Source organism: Pinus tabuliformis, chromosome 6 (genome assembly GCF_031772625.1).
Source record: "Pinus tabuliformis cultivar Carrire ecotype Pingquan chromosome 6, CPIR1, whole genome shotgun sequence".
Classification (NCBI taxonomy): Eukaryota; Viridiplantae; Streptophyta; class Pinopsida; order Pinales; family Pinaceae; genus Pinus; species Pinus tabuliformis.
Window position 1 is genome coordinate 1,477,264,141 of NC_142292.1, and position 24,017 is coordinate 1,477,288,157.

At 42.3% G+C, this 24,017-nt stretch overlaps 1 protein-coding gene across 3 annotated transcripts in view; it reads right to left on the bottom strand.

The window, feature by feature from the left end:
• LOC149264212 (ribonucleoside-diphosphate reductase subunit beta) overlaps positions 1-24,017 on the bottom strand; it is a 363,007-nt gene that overhangs the window by 294,422 nt on the left and 44,568 nt on the right. For all 3 annotated transcript variants that reach the window (XM_089427652.1, XM_089427649.1, XM_089427655.1), the window contains exons 3-4: positions 23,525-23,773; positions 23,222-23,303 (exon numbers count right to left, since the gene is read on the bottom strand). In XM_089427652.1, coding sequence (XP_089283778.1) covers positions 23,222-23,303; positions 23,525-23,773 — 331 coding nt within the window. The remainder of the gene's footprint in view (positions 1-23,221; positions 23,304-23,524; positions 23,774-24,017) is intronic.

The following is a 24,017-nucleotide window of genomic DNA, read 5'->3' on the forward strand; positions in this document are numbered from 1 at the left end:
AGCGAAAAGGGCAAGTTATGCATGCTTTACAAAGCGAAAAGAGTTATAATGGGAATAAAGATGTGATGGAAGGTTTTAAGGGGTAAAGAATGGGGCGATTATATTTGTGGGCATAGGGAATCGTGAACGTTTATGAGGATTTGAAAGAGTCCCGATGAAAGATATGAATGAAGGGCTAGACTAGGTTGTGGATGAATCATGCAGCAAAGATTTATTAAAGAGGGGTCTTGACCATTAAGAGTTGAGGATTTGACCCGGCACAGAGTTAAAACCCTTGAGATAAAAACAGATCATTCGAAGAAGTGAAAGATCAAACTCATAGTGGACCCATTCAAATTTGCTACTAGAGCATGTTTTAATAGGGTGGTGGTTGTGGCTACAAGCAGTCCTCACAATTCGGATCTGTTGAGTGATAGCTACAACAATTCGGACTTGTAATCATCATATAACCTCGGGTCAGTGAAGCCAACCTTAGAACGATGAATTAAGGCCTTATTGAAGCAGTGTTTGGAAGTAGTTTGAGGTCACTGTCTGAAGCAGTGAATAAAGAAGAGCTTCGAGCATAGGACATAAAATAGCTTGAAGCCTGGACAGTGAAGCATCAAAGCATTGGGCAGTAAAAAAGTATTAAGGCATTGGGCAGTGTAGAAGATTTTGACAAGTGAAGCTTTGGACAATGGAACCTTTGGACCTTGAACAACTTAAGAACTTGAGGGCCTTTGGACAGTGAAGTTTGTTGATGACAATTTGAAGATATCCTTGTAGCAAATATATTGAAGAATTCTCAAAGCAGCGGATTGAACACCCGAAAGTTATCCTTGGATTCATTAAATACATTGTGCATTTCTTGATTGGGTTTGGACTCTGGAGCACATCGACAACACCTTGGAACATCTTCTGGAGACACTTTGAAACTGAACTTGGAGATAACATTGAAGACCATGATGCATCGTTGATGTCATCATGAGGTGATGTGAAGAAATTGTTTGGGTAAGATGAAGAGCAATGCTGACACCTTCTAAGAGAACAAGGTTGTCATTGATAATGTAACATGGAGACCAAAGTGAAGCCTAAGCAAAGATTGACGGCGCTCGTTGAAGAAGACATTGGGAGCTGTGAAGTATAACCAAACATATCTTGATGAAGTAAAGCTAAGGGTTGGAACCTCATAGAAGACAAGGTTGGTGCCTTGGGAAATAGGGTTAGAGCCCTATAGGTTGGAGCCTTGGAAAGTCCAAGTCGGTGCTTAGCATATTACAAGTTGGACCCTGGGAGATTGAAGATTAGTGTTTTCATCTAGGTTTGGAGCCCTACACATATATTGTACTTGATTATTGTAAAGAAGATATTAATAAAAGTATTTATTCTATCATTGTTCATTTTGTGTTCTAAATATAAGTAATTTAACTGTTAAAAGTAACAATTGAAAAGAAATACGGATTCACCCCCCCCTCTCAGTATTTTAAACAGAATTCTCCCTAGTTGAGAGGGAGTGTTAAAATTGGCAACTAGGGCCAAATTCCACCTTCGGACAACTTGTATGATGGAGACAATTATTGCATTAGATTCCTCTTTTCGAGAGGTCCAAGTTTGATATAAATATCATCTCATTTGGACAAGCAGAAGTGTGATTTTGAATTTATTCTCTCACATGTACAAATTGTTAAGGTCAGCCTCAGCGTAATGTAGGCTTAAGAAGCCCAATAGATGTGTCTCTTCACCCACATCAAAGTGTATAAATAGAAGAGACCTCTCTCCTCATTTGGACATCATTCACTCAACAATTCTTCTCTCTCTTAAACAGATTGGCTCGTACAACTTGAGGATCTTTTGTCTCTCTCTCACACGTGGCTAGGAGCACTGTTTTTCTGGGCTAAAACAGAACCGAGTTTGTCACATTGTTGACCCTTACGAATTTGACCGAATGCGCTTTGGAGGTAGAATTTCGCTCTCTTGAGGCCGCATTAATTGGCACAGAAATCGAGGTGTTTGGGACTATTTGACTAGCGTTGACCGCATGGTTATTTGACCACAGGACTGACTTCTATTTGACCGAGTTTGACCATCATTTCTGGGACTATTTTGGGTTGACTTTGACCCTTGATGGAGGCCGAATTAATCTGCCTTTGACCAAGCTTCAAAGGAGGTGACTCGCTGTTGATTTGACCAACGTTGACTTTCTGGATAGGGCTCAAGTTTGACTGCAATTGACTACAAAATTTGACATGGCTGATTTGACTTTGTATTGGGCTCATCTATTTGACTTTTGTACTCTCTCTCTCTACTGAACTATTGAATAGTAATATGAAGATTTGAACATGCCCATACCAAATTCCTTATCACACAGTTACCTACAGCAAACATGTAATGCTGTGATAACACATCTCCTTGCTACGTTATAGGGTTGCCTTTGCTGTGAATGAGAATCTTTGCATAGCTATGAATAAGGACTTCATTAATAGTGGATGAGAGCTCCTTTAGGACTGTGTTTAAGCGTTACTTCAGGCAGCATATAAGGGCCTTCATTTACAGCATATAAAGGCTTCTTCTAGACTGCGTATAAGTGCCTTCTGGAAAGCAGATTAGGACCTTTCCTACCTGCGGATTAGGGCCTTCATTTAGATCTTGGTTGGGCCTTCTTCATACAGTGAAGTAGCCTCCCCTTGACTGCATCTTACTGTGTATAGAAGCCTTCCTCTTGTCTACGGCCAGGGCCCTTTTAGGGCTCTTTTGACTGCGGTTAAGGAAAATTATGACTGCGGATTTAGGGCCTCTTAGATCAGCAGATTAGGGCTCTTTTTAGGCTGCATATAGAAGCTCCCTTTGACTATGTCTAGGGCTAGAGCTCCCCTCTAGGACTGCGGCCAGATCCTCTTTTTCTGCGGCTAGGGCATGGCTTGACCTCCTCTAAGACAACGTATATGCTTCCTCCATCAACTGCATCTAGGGCTTCTCCCTTTTGATCTCTCTAGCCACCAAACCCAAATGAGTGGAGAGAGATCTTAGGAGAAGTGTGTGTGAAAATGACTTGAAGGCCACCTCTATTTATAGTGCAACGTTGAGGTTGAGATGGGGTAATTTGGTTGCTGGCCGACCTTGACAAATTGTCACATAACACAAATAAATTCATATCTCCATGAATACATGTCAGAATCGGATGATCTTTAGATCAATCCTACACCTCTCGACAAGAGGAATCCAAGAAAAATACCAGCTGCCATAAATAAGAAGACCCACATGGAGTTTGGCCCTAGTTTCTAACTTTAACACTCCCTCTCAACTAAGGCGAACTCCATCTGCTAATCCATCAACCAGTCCATACTATCTTTGCCATCAATGCAATGCCATGCACTGCTCCGCTCTGCTGAACTATGAAGAAGAAGAAGTGATCGAGAATGTATCATACCATCCTCTACTAACCCGAAGTCAGTCCCATATAAAGATAGTGTCTCATACCACTCTTACTGATCCGAAATCAGTTCCAAATAAAGACAGTGCCACTCTCACTGATCCGAAATCAGTTCGAAATAAAGAGAGTCTCATACCACTCTTACTGAACTGAAATCAGTTCCAAATAAAGAGAGTGTCTCATACCACTCTTACTGACCCAAAGTCAGTTCCAATTGATCCCAGATCAATATCATCCTGGCATAGGGAGTACGGTAGTACACGATGCGTCCATCGGTAGTACTATGGTCCCTATCCTCATTTCCCTACTCATTGGCCAGATGAGAGGTACTTCCAATGAGTCCCAAACTGCATGGGTAGGATGTCTCAATAGGAGAAGGATGAACCACTCATCCTGCCTACATGGCACCATGGGGTATCCCAGGGGAAGGCTGAACCACTCACCCTATACACAACAAATCACTAGGGGAAAGTTGAACCACTCGCCCTGTACACAACAAATCACTAGGGGAAGGCTAAACCAGTCACCCTATGATTGTGTCTCAGGCTCTCAGCAAGAGAAGGATGAACCACTCATCCTGCCTACATATCAAACCACTAAGGGAAGGCTGAACCACTCACCCTATGGTTCCTCATCGCTCCGAGAAGTACCCCATGCCCCCCGGAGTTCCCAAAGCTCAATATCCATATCATACAGGACCCTCAGGAGAGGGTCTCTCCACAACTCCTAGTCGTTCTCGGCAAGTCAAGAATTTTATCTTTCCCAGGGGCTTCATCTGAATATCGGTGACCTGCACATCAGTCCCAATGTGATGGAGCCTTCTTGCTCCTTGTTGTACCATATCCTAGATAAAGTGGTACTTGATGTCTATATAATTGGAGCGATCATAGAACACGAGATTCCTCGAGAATCAAATCCCACGCTGGTTGTCACAGAAGATCACGATGGTATTCAACATGTGTCCAAACAGCTCACTGAAGAGCTTCCTCAACCAGACAGCTTCACACGAGACCATATTCGCAGCTATGTATCCAGCCTGAGTAGTGCTCAAAGAAACCAACCTCTGCTTCCTTCTCATCCAGGATATTGAAGCAGAACCCAAAGAGAAACAACACTCAGAAGTTCTTTTGCGATCCTCCACACTGCTTTCCCAATCAGCATCAGAATAACAATGTAGTCCCACAGCTCCGGCAGTGTATCTCAATCCATGAGTGATTGTGCCCCGAAGATATCTCAGAAGATTCTTGGCACCAATCCAATGTGAGTGATGAGGCTCAGCCATATGTTGGCTCAACATGCTAACTGCAAAACATATATCCGGACAGGAGTTCACTAAGAACATCAATGCTATTATGAGTTGACGAAACTCAGAAGCATTTCCCAAATCAGTGCCGACAGCACTACCGCATAACTTCTTAAAGTTAAGCTCCATCAGGGTAGTCATGGGCTTGCAGTCCACCATTCCAAATTTGGAATCAAACTCCCTCTTACTTTTGCAAATGAGAGGGTCTGCACCTGACAAAGAGGTCGTCCACATAAAGTACCAGTATGAGAGATCTATCATCCACAACCTTAAAGCAATGGTTTGGATCGGCTTCACTCCTAGTGAATCTCAGCATCATCAAATAGTTATCAATCCTCTCATACCAAGCTCAAGATGTTTGCTTCAAACTATGGAGAGTTTTCTTCAACCTGCATACATGAGATTCTCGATCATGAATCTCAAACCCCTCAAGTTGTTCCACATCTGTGGTCTTGCTATTACAAGACGAGAATGGTCCCCTTGTAAGTTTTCCTTTGGTACATCTCGGGCATGTACCTTCATGCTCTTCTTTGAATTCAGGCATCCCTGACACCATCTGTTTCACATCGGGTAGGGCCTTACAATGAAGATGGATAGACCTCTGGTGCCATTGAAAAGATGTGTCACATGACATGGTCCCTAATGGACTTCCTGCAACTTGATACAAAGTGCCAACCCGAAGCCCAAGAGTAAAAGCATATTTAAAATTCCTTTTCCAAACACGTACCTTTCCATCGATGAATGCCACCTTGTAACCTTTGTCTTCCATTGTCGAAATGGACACCAGGTTCTTCTTGAGATTCGGTACATAAAGAACTTCTTGTAAATGAATCGAGTTACCCTGATCCAATTGAAGAGTAACATTCCCTACACCCTTTACAAGATAGATGGCATCGTCTCCAAGAATAATCTCCAAGTTTGTTTCCTTCTCTATCAAATTAGAAAGAGCTTCCTTGTATCTGGTGAAGTGCCTTGAAGCACCACTATCAATAAGCCAATTTCCCAAAGTGTTCAGAGGAGAGCTAGCGGAGAGGGTCGATATAAGATAATACTCATTTTGCTTATCAGAAACTACATTTGATTCTTCATAACTGGAGTTCCTTACTTTCTTGGAGGGTCGACCATTTCCTTGATGTCCCACATTCCTTTTTCTTTTGCCATTGTACCTATCATTCCTTCGATCATTGAAGATGCTCCTGGGATGATTGAGATCATGTGATGTGTCCCTTCTATTTGGACATTCCCTCGCATAATGGCCAAATTTATTGCAAGCAAAGCATTTGCCTTTCCTTCCACCCTTAGATCTGGACTTTCCATTGAAGTGACCTTTAGATAGGCCACATGACGCTTGCCAATGGAACCTTTGATGATCTTCTTCGCTTTGACTTCAGCCTTGGTGTACTTGTTCTTTGGTGATTGCTCTTTCCCTCTTGCTTGGGCTTTGACTTCACCTCACCTCTGATACCATGTTAATTTTGGGTATGTTCTATGCTTAGAGCAATTTACTTCAATTTTTTATATTAGCTTAATATCAATTCCAGATTAGCAATCACATCAGGATGATAGTAAAGTGCAGATAGAACATAAACGTAAAAAGCAGAAGACAGGCCAAGACAAGAGGACACAAGATGTGGCACCAGCCAGGGACAAACCCCAATGTGGGGAAACCCTTGATCAATTCTTCTTATATTCTTCAATAGTTCAGCAGAGAGAGAGATAGTTCAGCAGAGAGAGAGGAACTATGGGCGGCTCTTCATCAAGAAGAGATCAAACGGGTGTCCAAGGCGGGGAGTAGCGGAAAAGGGGTCAGAATCAAGAAGGAGGAGGAAGAAGAAGATGTGAGTCTCGCATCTGTGGGAAAGAAGGAGAAAAGAAAGAAGAAGGACCCCTTCAAGGTCAAGTGCTTCCATTGTGGGGAAATGGGTCACTATGCGAACAAGTGTCATAGGAAGAATAGCAAAGGAGAGGCTTCTGAGACCAAGGTTGCGCCGACTAAGGCAGAGAAGGAAGTGGAGACTGATGACGATTGTGCCATGAGTGCTCATGCACCTCGAGAGAAGAGGTGGGGAGACATCGAGTTGTGGTCAGACGGACTACAGGCGATGAGCGGCAGGATCCTCGAGGTACCCAACCTCTTGGATTATACCTTGTTACGGGAGCCTCGAAGAGGAGTAGGAGGACTGGCCGATGTCGGTAGAGACGGATGCGGAGGGAGCAACAGAGAGGGCTACAGTGCAGGAGTCCCAGGATAGTGTGCGGCAACAGTGCGAGAGGCATAGAGTTGTTGCAGCAACGTAGAGGTCAGAGAGGGAGAACTTATCAGCGACAGAGGGAGCTTCAGCGTCGGGAGTGTTTCTAGCCTAATAGAGATGTCAGAGTAGGGAGATTAGTTACTTACTTCTCAGTAACTAAGTTGCAGTGCAGCAGTTAGTAGTGGCAATTCTATGAGCAGCACGATGCAGCATGATGAGAGGGGATGCAATGCAGATGTGGCAGTGGCAGTGGCAAGGTCATGGGAAGCAACACGGATGCAAAGGGAGTTGTTGTACGGATGCAGCAGTGGCAATGGCAGGGCCATGGGTAACAGTACATGATGCAACAGTGCAGAGGATGTTGGGCAACGGGCCTAGCATCAGCAAAGGGACCAATGTCGTATGATCAGGGTGATACTCAGTGAGGAGTATTACTAGAGCATAGTCCTCACTAAAAGGGAGTGTTGATTTGGGGTAGCATCAAATGTGCTCTAGCCATGAAAATTGGTGGAGAGGCTAAAGCACATGAGATCTCCAAGACCCAGAAATTGTTTGGGCAGAATCTAACCAATTTGGAAGATATTAAAATAATTAATATTTTTAATGAAGTCCCTAAGTCTAAACTTAGGGAAAATAAAATATTAATGTGAATTAATATAAAACTGAGTTAGAATGGTCCAAAAGTCATGGATCTAGCCAGATCTAATCTTAGCAATTGATTAGGGACTTAATCTCGGTCGTTGAATTGTCAACGAGAAAAGTATAAGAAGAGGCTTGAGAGTCAGTTGGAGAACACACCGAGTTGATCAAGAATTTGATTTTCTAGGGCAAGGCTTGCTGAGGAAATCGAAGGAGTGATCAGAGTTGCAGCTGAGGGGCAGTGAATATAGTAGCAGAGAGGCAGAGATAGCATTGGGAGCATCAGCCAGAAGCCGGGAGAGGGTTGACGCAGAGCCAACTAAAGGCCACGCAGAGGCAGCCAGAGGCCACGCAGATGCAGCAGAGGCCACACAGAGGTAGCCAAGAGCTGCGCAAAGCCTGAGGAGGGCTAGCATGGGAGACACAAAGGCTCCAGAGGCTGACGCAGAGCCCCGAGATGTTGACGCTGGACCAGAGAGGCTGACGTTGGGAGATTTCGTGGGGCAGATTGGAGCTGGAGCGCTGAATAGGGTGACGCAATCCCTATCAGAGTGATAGAGAGCAGCAGAAGTGTTGCAGTCTCGCTGTGGGATCGTTCCTCCGGTGATTTATCCGGAATATCTGTCTTCAACTAAGAGGTACTACTACCGAGGGCATTCTCTGTTGGGTGAGCCATTTCTAGCACCCAGATTGTATTCTGAAACTGCTTAATAATAAAACCCTCTGATAGTTGCACCGGTTTTCCCGCATTGGGTTTTTTCGCGGACATTAGTACAAAAACAACGGTGTCACTTGTGTGCTTGTTTCTTTCAATTGATGATCTGTATGTGTTGATACCATACTTGTATGTATTTTCAGTATTTACATGGTAAAAAATTTGTTAAGTAAATGAACAAGTAGGAAGAAATAAATCAGATAGTATAGGAAGAATTTCTGACGGGTTAGACTTAGAAATTCCAAAAGATTTTGATCCCTGCATCCTCCTTGGACATCAAACTGGCTAATAAATGGACTAAAAGTTACCACAATCTCCAGCAAATTTACCTCCCACTAAGTTCAGAAATTCCTCCTTATGGTGGCACTCGAATTCCACTAAAGAAGAGATCGGAATTCCCGCTTGGGAATTCCTTGTGCTAAAGAGCACAGGTTGTCTTGGCTAAGCATCTCAAGAGAACTAGAGTTGATTTGTAAAAATGATCAAAGATGCCAAATGGAGGCCCCCAAGCTCTATTTATAATTGTTGGTCCTCTCTCCCTTCGTAGTCCCCACCTTCCCCTAATTCACACCCCTTCCTTTCTCTTTCTCTTCTCACTAGTGTGAATTGCCACTTGGGTCGAATTTCTCTCCTTGTGGTCCCCACTCTCCACTAAAGTTGTGATTTCCCTTTTTCCTCCTAAAGTCCCAATGCCGGAATTGCCTCCTCTTCCAAAAATCGTCTCTAATGTGGAAAATCAAAATTGGGGATATTACAATCCTCCCCACCAAAAATTGCTTGTCCTCATGTAATGTATGAACAAGTGCCCTCTCTGACTGTTGATCACCACCAATAATACCAGGGTCCCAAATGTACCATTGAGTCATCCTTGATCTCTGCACTATTTGGTCGTGAAGGAATCCCTCGATACCCGAATCCCAAGCCATCCTAATCACTGTGAAGCACCCCTTTCTCCGCTCACTATCCAGCAAGGAATAGGTACCAGAAGCCCTCTGCATACTATCAATAAGTAAAGCATTATGATAATGTATGACTCTGTTTGACTCCCCATGAAACTTCCCTGCCGAGTAGTCCACCTCCTGCACTCCAAGAGTAAACTCCTGAAGATACAATCCAATCCCCATGGGGATGAAATCTCTCCCGCATGGGCTTCCCCCGATATCCTCTTGCTAACTAACCTACCATGCTAATGAAGTCCCCCATGCCATCAACGAATCATAAAAGCCTAATGGAAGATATGAATGATCTCCCCCTGTGGTATCCAACTCATCCCTTAAGGTTGTTGAGTTGTCCAGTACTGCGATGCCCGGGTTCCATGCTAGCCTCAAAAGGGTGCCACCATGTTGACGTTGCACCACTCTGGCTCTGATGGGCTGCCCATCGTGGGCACACTGTATCCTCCTCCCTTGAAACCTGTTGGCGAAATATCGATGAAGATCAAGCCCATCATGCCAAAGTATCTCTATGATGTCAATATCTACCCATCCATCGCTAATCCTGATCCTGAGCAGCAACAGGGAAAACCTGCCTCACCATACAATGGAGGCCTCAGTGATCCCCATGAGTCAACCCCAAAGTGAGCTAGATCACCCTCTGCCATGACCCTGCTTATCACAAAATAGAGTGACCTATCAACCAACTGAATTCCCTGACCCCATAACCAGATTTGTTGCGACATAGTCCTGATGACTGTTGCAACCCTCCCGTTCCACATCTCTGCTCCTTGTATGTAATCAATATATAAAATTTGCATTTCATGAATCAACCTGGTGTACTCAACCTGCGCCTGCCATACCACATCATGAAACCTGCAATCCTACCTCCTAAAAGCACAGCTTGATGTTGCCTGGAGCCTAAACATCCGCCTACAAGAGAGGCCATCCACCCGTTGTATATGTTCCCGTGACACCTTTGAGTGCCTCACCCGATATGTGTCATGTATCCCCTTAAGTGTGAACTCAAGGGTGAAACATACGTTGTTGCTGCAACAACCCATGCACTCCCCAAACTTGTACCTACCAGCTTGTGCCATGATTCAATGCCATTGCTCTAGAGTCTCTCTCACCTAGTGCGCTGAGTCCCCTCCACATATCTTAGGTGAGCTCCCATCCCCCTTGCTCGTGCACAGAGTGTCAAGGGACAACATACAAATCATTTGTTCCTGTAAGTGATGTAGCAGAGGGATAGGCATGTGAGTCCGCATGGATACCATCAAGTATCGCTCATTTGCGTCCCTCTCGACCCTGTGTGAACTACACCCAAAGGTATGCCCAGTGTCTCTGTCCATAAGTCTCCTTGGAGGCAACACTCCAAGACCCTGTTGTGCAAAACCATACGCCTCTCCATACGACCAAGCATCCTTGTACTCCTCGACATGCCATTGTACATCGCAGCCTACACCTATATACCGTTGGATACTCCCTGCTACTGCTATCCAATCATGTATCACCTTGTGTCCTGCCTGTGTCACTGTGCTTGACACTCCCCATGGTTACTCAACGCGATGCGAGTCACTCCTAGTCCACAGTGTAAACCGACATGCTACAGCACACCACCATGTATCTCCATGCTCCTCTGCAGGTCATTACTCCTCGCTGCTTAGCCCTACACACCATTGGATGTTATGGCCTAAAATTGGGTTTGTCTGCATCAATCTGCATCCCTCTACATAACGTTGGACCCTACGACATAACTTTGTGCAGTCCTGTGTACCACTACCCACTATCGTACCACCCTATAACATATGGTATCCTACATGTGCCAAAGTATCCACTACTTTGCTAGTAAACCCTCCATGATGTCACCTACATCTCCCCATCTGCCCTGAAAGACCTGAGCTGCCCGACTCCTCACATGCCAATGGGGTTGACACTACCGTGCCTATCCTCGCGTCCAATTTACCTATGAGAGAGCACCATCTCCATGTAATGCCCTGTTTGGTAGCACTTGTCGCTGCCACCTCCTCCTACCAACTCCCGCCAGAGTAGGCTAATCCCCCTGTGACTCCACGTACAGTCAATATGCCAAGACAACTCATGAAATTTTTCTGCTCCCCTGTCGAACCATCATGTCACTAGTGTTGTTTGGGGCTCTAATGGAGATCTGAAAATGTGTGTGCACCCAAACATCAAATCCATCTCGCAGCAACTACCATCACCTACCGGCTCTATGATGTGATGAGGAATCCCACCCGGATCCCAACAACAATCTGACCCTCGTGTCCCTCTCGTAATCCATGGCCCTTGTTGAAATGTGGCCATGGATGTATCCAACCTCCTAGCCAAATCCATCGAGTACCAGCTCAGTGCCTCTTGTCATCCAATCCCAAAGGAGGGATTGAATGTACAATCCCCTGTGGAAGGAACAAGCCCTCCAAGCTGATGCGGTGTCATGCTTAGCTCATGTCTCTCAGTCCTGCTAACCTGGCCATCCCCTCAGGTATGTCTAGACAACTCTGCCTCCCTCAATCCAATGCGTAAGGGTAGGCTAATAACGTTGTAGATCCCGTCAGTGTGCCTCTGAAGCGAATTGTGTTGAAAACCCAACACGTGGCCTTTATGCTGCCCCTCATCAATGGCTAGCCCAAAGGATGGTTGCACGTCCTCCTCCATCATGGACTCAACATGAGCCTCCAAACACTCCTCCATAAACAACCCAACACGCAAGACATGCTCACCAATCAACTACAGTTGACTGTCGTCTGGTAACTCTGTCATAGATCTGGATGCCTCTGTACCTATCGGCTCCTCAACAACGGTGGACATGTCTCCTGGAACCTCATCAACCTGTGGTGCGTTGTTATCGCCTAAGAACTCGATCACAACCCCGGATACCTCATCAATGAATACCTCAACAACAGATGGCATCTCACCAATGGGTCTCTGCTCAATTGTCTCCTTGCTAACCATGGCCCCTTCAACTACTCTTTCATCTTCTGCCCTAATCATCCTCATCATCCCTGCATAATTCCACTGAATTCCCGTTGATTTGTGCATGTCTCTTAGTTCACAGAACTCCCAAAAAGAGAGGGACATTTGAATGCCATGTCTCAATGATTGATATGCCCTCCAATTAGCTACCAATAACTCCACATCAGTTGCAATCATGTCTTGCCATCTTGATGCATTATCCACAATTTTGGGCATAGTGGATTTGTTGTATAATTGAGAATGGTCCTAATTCCCAATTGTTGTATGAATCAGCTGCTTCCCCACATCAATCATCATTTGTTGCATCCTAATCACCTCATTCAAGGTTAGTACCATGTTGTTTGATTTTAACCTTTCTTTGGATCCCAAGATTTTTTTATTATTTTTTCTTTTAATATTCTGGTCTTGTCATAGAATGAAGGGTTTCCCATAGGCTGAGCCAAGAATATGGCTCTGATACCAGTGTAATGTTTCAAAAAGGAAATAACAGTGATAAACAAAGCAAAATACCATACAACACCGAAATATTTAAACAACAATCAAACAACCTATGAAAATTCCTAGAATCGAAGGAACCCCTACTGCAGCAAATCTGAATCTACTTCACCTACTTGATTTTTAACCATCAAGTCATTCTTCTGAATATTGAAGAAAATTACTTCTGCAACCTACACTAATTAAATATTTGATCTCATGAAACAGAAAACAGAGCAAAGAACAAGATACACAGAACACTTATTTTTGGACACAATAGTCCCCAGAAAATCGGTGCAGCAGTTATGAGGGTTTATTACTATGAAGGAGAAATATCTTAATACAAATCTAGGATGCTCAGCTAGCAACCCTTTCCAGAGAAAATACTGGCGGAAAATCTGAGTGAATTTTACCTCACTTCACCCAGTAGAATTCTGGGTGATCCAGCACAAGACTGGCTGAGCCCCATCTATTTCTGTGTTGGCCCTGCGTAGGCTCTGCATCAGCCCTGCAGAAGCTTCTCTGCCCTCTGCGTCAGCTCTCCCAGTTGTTACAGCAGTTTCCAGTAGTTCCCAGCAGTTCCGGCAGTTTCAGCTGTTCCAACAGTTTTGGATTCTGCGTGACAGGCAGCTTTCTGGCTCTGCGCTAGCCCTTCTGGTTTTGCGTCAATACTGCGTGGGCCCAGACTGGCCCAGCGTCAGCCTTTCCCGGCTACCGCGTTGCCTCTCTGTAAGCTCTCTCCGCCCTTTATCAGTATTCTCCGGAAAGTCCTTCTCCCAGATCCTCACTACCCCTTTGTTGTTGAATGATCACTTAGTTCGAATTTCTCAGCTTCCTAGCCCCAAAAATCGAACTCTAGATCAATTCTCTCTCTCTATTTTCAAATGAACCCCAAGCCTCCATTTTATACTTTTCTTGTTGAGTCTTCAATGGCCGAGATTAAGTCTCTAATCAACGGATAAGATTAAAACATGACTTGATCTGCCTTCTAGATCATTCTCACCCATATTTTGATTAATACCCATTAATATTTTAATTTCCCTAAGTTTAGACTTAGGAACTCCATTAAAAATATTAATTATTTTAATAAAATACAATTCGGGGGGAATTTCACCAAACGGTTTATGGGTTCTTTAGAACTCATGTGCCTTAGCCTCTCCACCAATTTTCAAGGCTAGAGCACTTCCGATGCTACCAAAAACTAACACTCCCTCGTAGCAAGGAAAGTGTTCTAGCAATAATGTCCACTTGCATGCTGCTATGTTTTTGAAGCACCTCCTTTCTGCACTATTGCTGCCACCAACACTGTGTTGTTGTTGCTACTGTACTGCTGCCCATGACATTGCCACCAACATTGTGTCGTTGCTGCTACTGTACTACTACCCATGACACTACCACTACCATTATTGCATTTGTACTATAGCTCCCTCTCAAACGGTGCATCTCATATGCTGCTAGCACTGCCACTACTAACACTACATCCGTACTGCAACTCAATTGCTAAGAGAAGCAACTGAAAAACATCCAAAATTAACTGAACTTAATAGTGTTCAGCATAATACAATGAATGTTGGAATTTGACTGCTACTAGTCTCTGCTCTCTGAATCTTTTGTGTTGCTGCTGACTTCTGCACTGTGCCAACTGCACTACTATCAATCTTTCTTTGCGTTGATCAATCTCTAGTCCCAAGCCACTGCATCTATCTTCTAAACAATCCACTGCATCATCCAACACTAAGTCCATCTCGCTATTGCTGAATCTTGGGCTCCCGTAGCAAGGAATTGATCCCAGAGGTGGACTCCTCAAGGATCCTGCCCACATGTAGTCCTCCCAACTACAGCTCAATATCGCCCCATTTCCCTCCTGGAGATGCGTGGGCACTCATGGCAAACTCATCCTCGTTTATCTTCGCGGCTACAACCTTTGGATCATGCTTCTCATCCTTATGCTTTTTCTTCAAAGGACATTAAGATGCAAAGTGACCCATCTCGCCACATCTGAAACATTTCACCTTCAAAATGTCCTTCTACTTCGGCTTCTGTTGTCCCTTCGATGCTAGAGATGCGTTTTCCTCCTCCTCCTTCGTCTTTGTGCCACTCCCACTGTTGCCATTGAGGTTGACCTTCACTAGGTCCCTCCTTAACTCCTCCTATTGAAGAGCCGCCCACATCTCCTCCCATGAAGGTAGTCTTTCCCTGCCTAATATGCTTTGGACGAAGACTTGCCATTCATCTGAGACTCCATTCAGGGCTATCCTCACCATCGTGGTTGGCTGAGTGGACCCCACTGCAGCAAGTTGGTCTCTAGTGTCCTGAAGACATTGAAGATAGAGGTTAACCCCTTCTCCTTTCTACATCAAAGTCTGCTGAAACTTATGCTCTAAATACATCTTTTGTTGTTCGGAAGAGCCTTCATATAGAGATGACAAGGCTTCCCACATCTCTCGGGTTGTATCCTTGCCCTGCAAGTGTGAGACCACATTACCTCGAACTCCATCGAGAATGAGCCTCTTTGCCTTCCCTTACTTGGCCTTGTACTTCTTCCTTTGATCGTTGTCAGCAGGTATAGCCACAGTACTCTTGACGTAGGCCTCGAGATCATATTCCTCCAGAACAACTAAGATTCTAGTCTTCCAAATGACATAGTTGGAGGCTCCGTCCAACCTATCCTGATCTCTGAGCCCATGCGATGCCATCTCACCTAACTGTCGAACTGACTCCTCTAGTCACTGCTTAGCACTGTTCAGCTGCTCAGCACGTCCGAAATTTGAACTTTCTAGCGGAAAGTTCTCTGAGGAGAAAGTTCCCCTTCTACGTGTCTTTGTTCTTTTCCAGTGGATTTCTGCCCCAGCAGAAATTGCACCCTTCAAGCATTGCGCTGAGGCTCTATGTCACTCCCTCTACCTCTACAAACTCACGAACTGGAAATCGTACCTCTGTCGTCTCACTCAGAGAGAGATTTCCTCGGATCTGCTTCCCGACAAGGATTGCGCAATACATAGGACACACTTATTTTTGGGCACAGTAGTCCCCGGAAAAACCCAATGCGGAAAAAACAGTGCAGCAGTTATGAGGGTTTATTATTATGCACGAGAAATATCTGAATACAAGTCTAGGATGCTCAGCTAGCAATCCTTTACAAAGAAAATACTGGCAGAAAATCTGAGTGAGTTTTACCTCACTTCACCCGACAAAATTTCGGCTGATCCGGCACAAGACTAGCTGAGCCTCGGCTATTTTTGCACTAGCCCTGCGTAGGAATGCCCTATGAGGAGTTCCATTCTGGACATAGACTGTCGTGTTGCATGCTTCTGCACATAGGAATTTTGGCATATCCTGATCATACATCATGGCCCTAGTTGCTTCCACAATAGTCCTATTCTTCCTTTCTGCTACTCCATTCTGCTCCGAATTGTAAGGAGTTGTCCACTCTCTTTTGATGCCAGTGAAGTCCTTATCGACATAGTCTCCACCATTATCTGAGCGCAAAACTTTTATTTTCTTCCCTATCAGGTTCTCCACCAAAGCCTTGAACACTTTGAATCGACAGAAAACCTCGTCCTTGGTTTTCAGAAAATAAATCCAAGTTTTCCTTGAGTGGTCATCAATGAAAGTGACGAAGTATTCGGCACCACTAAGAGCTTTAGTGGACATAGGTGCACAGAAATCTGAGTGTATCAATCCTAGTACGCTCTTGGCCCTATTTTTACTTCTAGGAAATGTTGATTTGGCATACTTGCCCAGAGCACATCCTCTGCATACATCATCTTGTTCTGTACTAAGATCCGGAACTCCTGTTACAGTTTCTTGAGAATTCTCAAAGCCCCATGGTGCAAATGTTCCATGCTTTTGTGCCATAGTTCGTTCAAATCCTTGTCTCTGTTACTGCCTATCAATGCCACTGGTGATTCTAGTTGTAATATGTACAACCTGTTATTTCTGATTCTGATATGCACTTTCTTTTTCCAACTCGGGTGTTTGACGTATACTTTCTCCTTGATGAAGAAAACGTCATAGCCCTTGCCTTGAAGTTGCGATACAGAAAGTAAGTTCATCCCCAATCCTGGTACATACAACACATTGGTAGCACAGAACCGTTCCCCCGTTTCTGTTTGAAAAACTATGGTACCCTTCCCTATTGGAGTACACTTTGCCTTATTCCCCATGGTGATCTGAAAATTCATCCTTTCCTCCCAATAATCTGAGAAACATTCCTGGATTTCTATCATATGCCAGGAAGCTCCATTGTCTATATACCATACCTTTGATGATGCAGAGCTTGTCACACAATCAACTTCTTCTTCCAATCTAGAAGCCAACATAGAGAACTCAAAATTACTGTCTCTTGTGTAATTTTCTGAAAATCTACACGAGTCTCCTGATGTAGAGATGCCTCTGCATCATCGTCTCGATCCATAATTGATTTTCCCTTCCTTTCTCTGATTACTTCCTCTGATACCATGTGGAAATTCTACCACTGCAACAACTGATTTATTTTACCTACTTGTTTTCTAATAAGTTATTTACGAAAACCCTTCAATAAATATTAAAATAAATTTTGCTGCAGATATCACACCATAATACAGAAACAAATACATGCACAAGAATCAAAACACATCAACACAGATATTTTGGACAATTGTCCCCGAAAAAACCCAATGTGGGAAAATCAGTGCGGCAGAGGAGGATTTTATTATTAGACAGCTTTTCTGAGTACATTGGATGCCAAACTAGCTCACCCGACTGAGATAAATTCTCCAGCACCTCTCCTAGGCTCAGCGTCTGACCAGCTAGCCTCTGCGCAGCTCCCAGACCCTCTACATTAGCACTCTGCCTCTGTGTCAGCACTAGGCCTTCTCTGCGTCACCCACGCAGGCCCTCCAGCGATTGCACAATCCTGTTGTCTCTATGTCTCCCTGAGTGGCTTTGCTTTTGCCTTTCTGACCTCTGCACCGATCATTTGGCACTGTCCCTACCTCTCAGCTCCGTACCCGCTACCTCTTGCTGCAATCCAGACCTCTAGTTCGAATTTCTCAGCAAACCCCGCTCCAAAAATCAAACTGACTAATCTCCCTCAGTATGTCTCCAACTGACCCTCAAGTCTTCTCTTATATTTTTCCTGTTGATGAATCAAAGGTCGACATTAAGTCCCTAATCAACTACTAAGATTAAAATAGACTTGATCTTCGTCTCTTAGAAGCTTCTCATCCTTATCCTTATTAATACCCATTAATATTTTTATTTTCCTAAGTTTAGACTTAGGACCTCATTAAAAATATTAATTATTTTAATAACTTTCATCGAGATGGAATTTTCCAAAATGATTTATGGGTCTTGAAGATCTCATGCTCTTTAGTCTCTCCACCAATTTTCATGGCTAGAAAACACCCGATGCTACACCAAATCAACAAATAAAACCAACAGCCAAGCTCTCATAGATTCTTGTAGCAACAACCTTCAAAGGACTTCAATCTCTCCGCCATCCGCATCAAGTGCGTCACCATTACGCACAAGGACATCCAGCTTGCCCATCGAATCAGAGGTAAGAGGGCTTGATTTTTACACAGAGACCATTCTGGCTAAGAAATTGTACGTTCCTCGAGTTGGGTACTCCTTTCACATTCCCATCTGTGTACCCATTTGTGGCCTCTCAAAGTTGTGCGTCCCAATTTTCATGCCTATTTATGCCTATTCTCAAACTCAACACTTATAAGGGAAATAAAACCCACGACATTTTTGACCTAAGGGGAAATACAAAGATTTTCATGTCAATCTGAAGAGAATGAGTTTGTAGATGCAGAGTGAACACCAATGGCATCGTGCTCTCTGATTGTTGATACTTTCAAAGAGTTTCAGCTATATTTCATGTTTCCATGGCAAGGTAATGTGAAGCCATGGAAAGGTGAGCAAGTACACGAAGAATGTGGCGGAGATATGGATATCGCCTGATGATTTAGCACTAATTATGGGCATTTCCAAGTGAAGAGCCAAAGTCAAATCCACCACAATGCCTATGTTTAGCTAAACTTTCTCTAGGAGAAACTAGATCTGTGAGTGGGAGATCATCTATTTCAATGTTTGTGATTCCCATTTTTGTGTCAAAATCAATATTTGTGCATGGATTTGGCAAGTCGCCCACCTAAGTGGCAACAAAAATGTGCCCACATACGCCCTTCTATTATATTGGATGAGTTATGAAGTGGTATCATACATTATGAAGACAAGGTCTCCATAATTCATTGACAATTGAATGACTGGCAGGGGATGACCTTTAACTCAGTTGTCTACTTGGCTCTCCATTATTGCTGGTAGACATAACTTAGGAAGCCAATTTGGCTATTGATTTCTGCATCAATCTGTATTATAGTTAAGGTCCAGTGAGGTTAGCACTTAGTATTCTCTACTTCATGTTCTTGTGTAAAATGTTTTTCAAGCTTAGTTAACAACTTTATTTTTTTAGGAACTAATCTCTACTACTTTAGTTTTAATTTCATTGAGCCTGGCCACGAGTTTGTGGTCTTCTCTTTGAAAATTGACCCAATCTACCATTGAAGCACCATCGAGTTCACTTGTACTTTTTTGCATTGTGAATGGGTGTATTCTCGGTTGAAGTCAACACCCTTCATTTGATTAGTTTAAATTATTCGAAAAAAGATCAAAAGCAATGAGTTATTAGAGTTACTGAATACTCTAATACACTCTATTGTTGACAAAACAGTGAAAATTGACAAAGCAATTCTCACAGATATCCGAACCTATTTACAAGATTCACAGGAGAAGATTGAGTTTCTTCAGCTTGAGTCACAACTACAACTAGATGAATTAAAATAAAGAAACTAACATTTAAACTAGTTCTTATTGAGAACAATCGTGTATTTGAGAATGATTCCCATTAGCAGCCAACACATGATCAGATCATCAACACCACTTCAGGAGCATATTCAAATAAATATGCAGAAGTTTCGTTTGCACTTCCCAATCCCATCACCAAACCTGCGAAAGAAGTCATCAACAAAAAGCACAAAATCGATCTTGAATACCAAAAGGAACTAACCTTTCAAGTTCCAGACTACTCCAAATTTCAAAAACAATCCAATTTCAGAGTCTTGGGTTTCTTCAAGATAGGTCCTCTTCACCTGCTCCACATCCACACTAGATTCTCAAATACCAACATTGTGATCGAGTTGGCCAAACGAAATATCAATGTTTTGATCTTCACCCTTACAACAATCTAGAAAACATACTCATGATTCAGATACATGTTCTAGACACAAGACTCCTGCGAGAGAAAAGATTCACCTCGGATGGATCGCTTCTTGGCAATGGTCTTCAATTGCCGATAAAATCTATTAGTCATACCACAAAGTTCATTCTCGAGTATTGACACATCTTGCAATAGAGAGATCTTCATATTCTCACCTTCTATCTGACAAGAGGGGAATTGATAATCAGCTACTAACTTCGAAGTCATAAGAAGAGCCTAAGCCACCTCCAAAACCAGAGCCTGCAACGAAAAAGCTTAAAACCAGAGTTAGCTACTGCCAGAGTCAAAGTTGTAGCCAACGATAGACTCATGCTCCATGAGCATGATTTGGTTGTTGGCTAGCCTTAAACCACCGTTGGTAGAAAACTTTGACTTCTGTTACCCATGTCATCAGTTTATGGGCATCTTTAAAACATCATTAGGGAGCACTTCCATTTTGCAGAAAAATTCAACTTCTAGCTAGATTCAAAATTGTTCCAGGAACTGCTTCAAGCCAAGCTCCAGAGTTGGTGGCCAGCCTTAAACCACCACTAATAGAAGACTTTGGCTTCTACTACCTCATTTGGTGCGTGATCTTCCTTAAACCATGATTTCAAAGAGCACATCCAACCATTGGCTACTATCCACCTTTGTATCTTAGCTCTCTTCTTGGACTCACATACACGCCTTCAGATTAAAGGGGAGAATGTTGGAAATATAATCCTTTTGGGTTATGTAATTTTGGCTTATTCACTTGAGAGTGAAAGCCAATAATCATGAGAAGTCCAAGAGACCTCTGGGAATATAAAACCAAGCGTCAGAAAAAAATTGTTTTTATATGTATATCTTGTGAATAATAAGCATCACACAATTATCTCAATCTGTTGTCTACTTGTGTATCTTCAACATCCTTGAAGTGCTCTATTGCCAGACTGATTATCAAGTTGCAAACATCTTCACAAAGATCCTTGTAGAAGCAAGCAAAGCTAAGTTGCAGGAAACGTTGGAGAAGGTCTGTTTCCAGCCGGAAACGAAACAGAAACGAGGAAACTCGTACTGTACAGCCTGGAAACTCATTTCCGGCCGTACTGGCCCGTTTCTCAAGGAGGAAACGTGGCCAGTACAGCCAAAAACGCGTTTCCAAACCGTACGGTGGAGTTTCCTCTTCTAACTTAACTTTTTCTTGTATTTTTTTTTCGCTTCTATTTTTTTATTGGGAAACTAAAATATCTTCTAGATGCCTCTCAAGTTATAAAAAAGAAGATTTTTTGAGTCAGGCAGCCTAATGTTCAAGCCTATGGCCCTAGAGTTGATATGCAATTCATGGTAATGTTAAATTCTTAAAGTAAAAGGATGAAAATGAAGAAATAAGGGAGAATGTCTCAAGATGTTTCATTTTCATCCTTTTACTTAAATTTTTAACATTACCATGAAATGACTTAGGATGTTTGAGAGTGGTTTCGCCCTCATTGGATTTCATATGGAGAAATTAGAATTTTAGATCTCACTCAAAATCTAGCAGACTTATCTGTTTTTCAGGATTTCAGGATTGTGGGGATTGCTATGTTTCCATTGGATTTTGTCATGTACTAGGGTATGGAACTTGTATTTAATCAAGAGAACCAAGCCCTCTATGTAGGGGAGACTCCCAATATTCAAGAGCACGTAAGGTACTAGGGTATGGAACTTGTATTTAATCAAGAGCACTAAGGTCGTTCAACTAAGTAGGAGGAGACTCCCGATCAAGCACGACAAGAAATTAGAAATTTCTTGTGGCTGATTTTGGATATTGATATTTTCATTATGTGATCATTCATGAGTAAATGTGATGTAAATTTAGAGACTTATAGTTTATGCATTGACAATTGACAATTTAATCATAATGTAATAAATTAGAATGTATCATATACGCTGTATGATTGGACATATTTCTTAAATGTCCTAATATATATATATATATATATATATATATATATATATATATATATTGTGTTTCCCAGTTTCTAAAATTTGGGTGCGTTTCCCAGTTTCTAAAATTTGGGGGGGTCATGTTTCGTACCTGTGCCCATTTCGGAAACTCGTACCCGTTTCCCCATTTCATGCAACTTATAAGCAAAGTCTTCCATCTTTTGATTTATGTTTGGAGTCAATGGGAATAGGCTATAATGCCTCATTCCTTCGCCTATTGTGTCACCTTTGTAAGTCCTTCAATGCTATCCCAAGTTGTTCTTAAGGGGCACTTTAAGATATCTAAACACTTAAGAATTAGTTAAGATAAAACTTGGTCTAATCGGTCTTTAGGAGAAGAGTGTTTCTTTAATGTATTTTTGGAACTAATTAATCCAACATTTATGATTTATTCTAGACAAAGTTATATGACATTTCATCTTCTCCTTGACAAAAGAAGCACTTGAACCATTGCTTAACCCGTGATTGGTCATGATCTCTATTTAAATAGCATGTAGGTCATTTGCTAATAATCCATTGTTGAGAAATGTTCATGTAATCTATTTTCCTTTTGCATTGATTTATTGCCTCAAGTGGTTGTGTTGTCTGGGGCCATGGACTGTCTCTCTTTGGTTTTAACCATGTAAACAAAGGTGTTCTGATTTTTTATGTGTGTGTGAGAGAGAGGTTGCCTTAAGGTGTTCAACCTGTGTGGATACATCCTGTTTTTCAAACACTTCTGTGGGTTTTAATGTGCCATCTACCTCTCAAATCCATGAGACTACTGGTTGAAATATATGATGATGTTGAACTTGCAAAGACATCTTTTGATCACTGATGTAAATACTTTTTGAACACTAATATATCAAGACAAATTTTGGTTGTGTACTTCTTGTCTCCAATGTTCTCAATTCCACTCTGTTTGAATAGTTGTACCAAAATATTTTGATTCTTTGCAAAAAATGTTAAAAGTTTTAGAATTTTCCTATTTCTGTATTTTCTGTGTATATGTATATATACACACACCCATTTACAAAAATCTTTTATTTTCTGAAACCAAAACCATTTCCAAGTTTCAGGCGATATAGATACAAGCTTTAGGATCAAAGCTAAATCAAGATATCACTTTAATTTTCATTATTGAAGAGGAGAAACTTTTGCAAATTTAGAAATTTAAAGCCTTATGGAGTGTATAATTATAAATCCCAGTATGAAATAAGAAATTTAACTGAAGAAAATAACAAAAATGTAGAGTCATTAGCACTTAATTTACACCTGAACATGTTGGGAAAGTAATATGTAGCAAATACCTGATTCCAAAATGGTCAATGCTGTAGACATAGTCCCGTTTCCATGCTCCTGTTCCACTCTATTATCAGAATTCTTCAACTCCTACAAGTTATATCCCTCAAATTTATTACAGGTCTGTAAAGGCAAAGATATCATGTAGTAACAATGACAATGTCAACAAAAGAATAAGAAAATAAGAGATGAATTCCATGTTACATAAAGTGCTAGGAAGTGTGTGTGCTACCAGCGGCCTAAAGGAGAACAAAGTTGAGCATAATAGCATATGCCTTACTCCAAAACAATATTTAGATTTCAATTCTTACACTGGAAGTGCCATCAATGAAGTCTGGCATATTATTTCCAGGAAGAGCCTCACCACCATCTAGATCTCCCTTTTGAACAGCAATTCTCTCAACAGCATCCGAGTTTCTGCTATCTCTCAGTAAGCCATCTGTATGACCATGCTGATGTTCAGTTGACAACTCTCCTCTTCGCATCAAACCACTATTTACTGATATCTGTCCACGCATTAAACCTCCTGATGAACCTATTCCATTGTTCTGGATACTTTTCTGCAAAAATTAATAGATATTAACCATAAGGGAACTAACGATTAGCCAAACATTTGATTTCCCCATTCTTAATTAGTGGAGTGCTTCTCCATAGTTTGGAAATAAAATCTATGAAAAAGTGTGGGCCACTGGGTTTTCACCACTGAAAATCCAAGTTTTACTAAGACTATTTACAATTAAGAAATCTTAATTAAAAACACAAAAAAACCAAACAAAAAAACAAAATCTCAATTGTATGTAGACT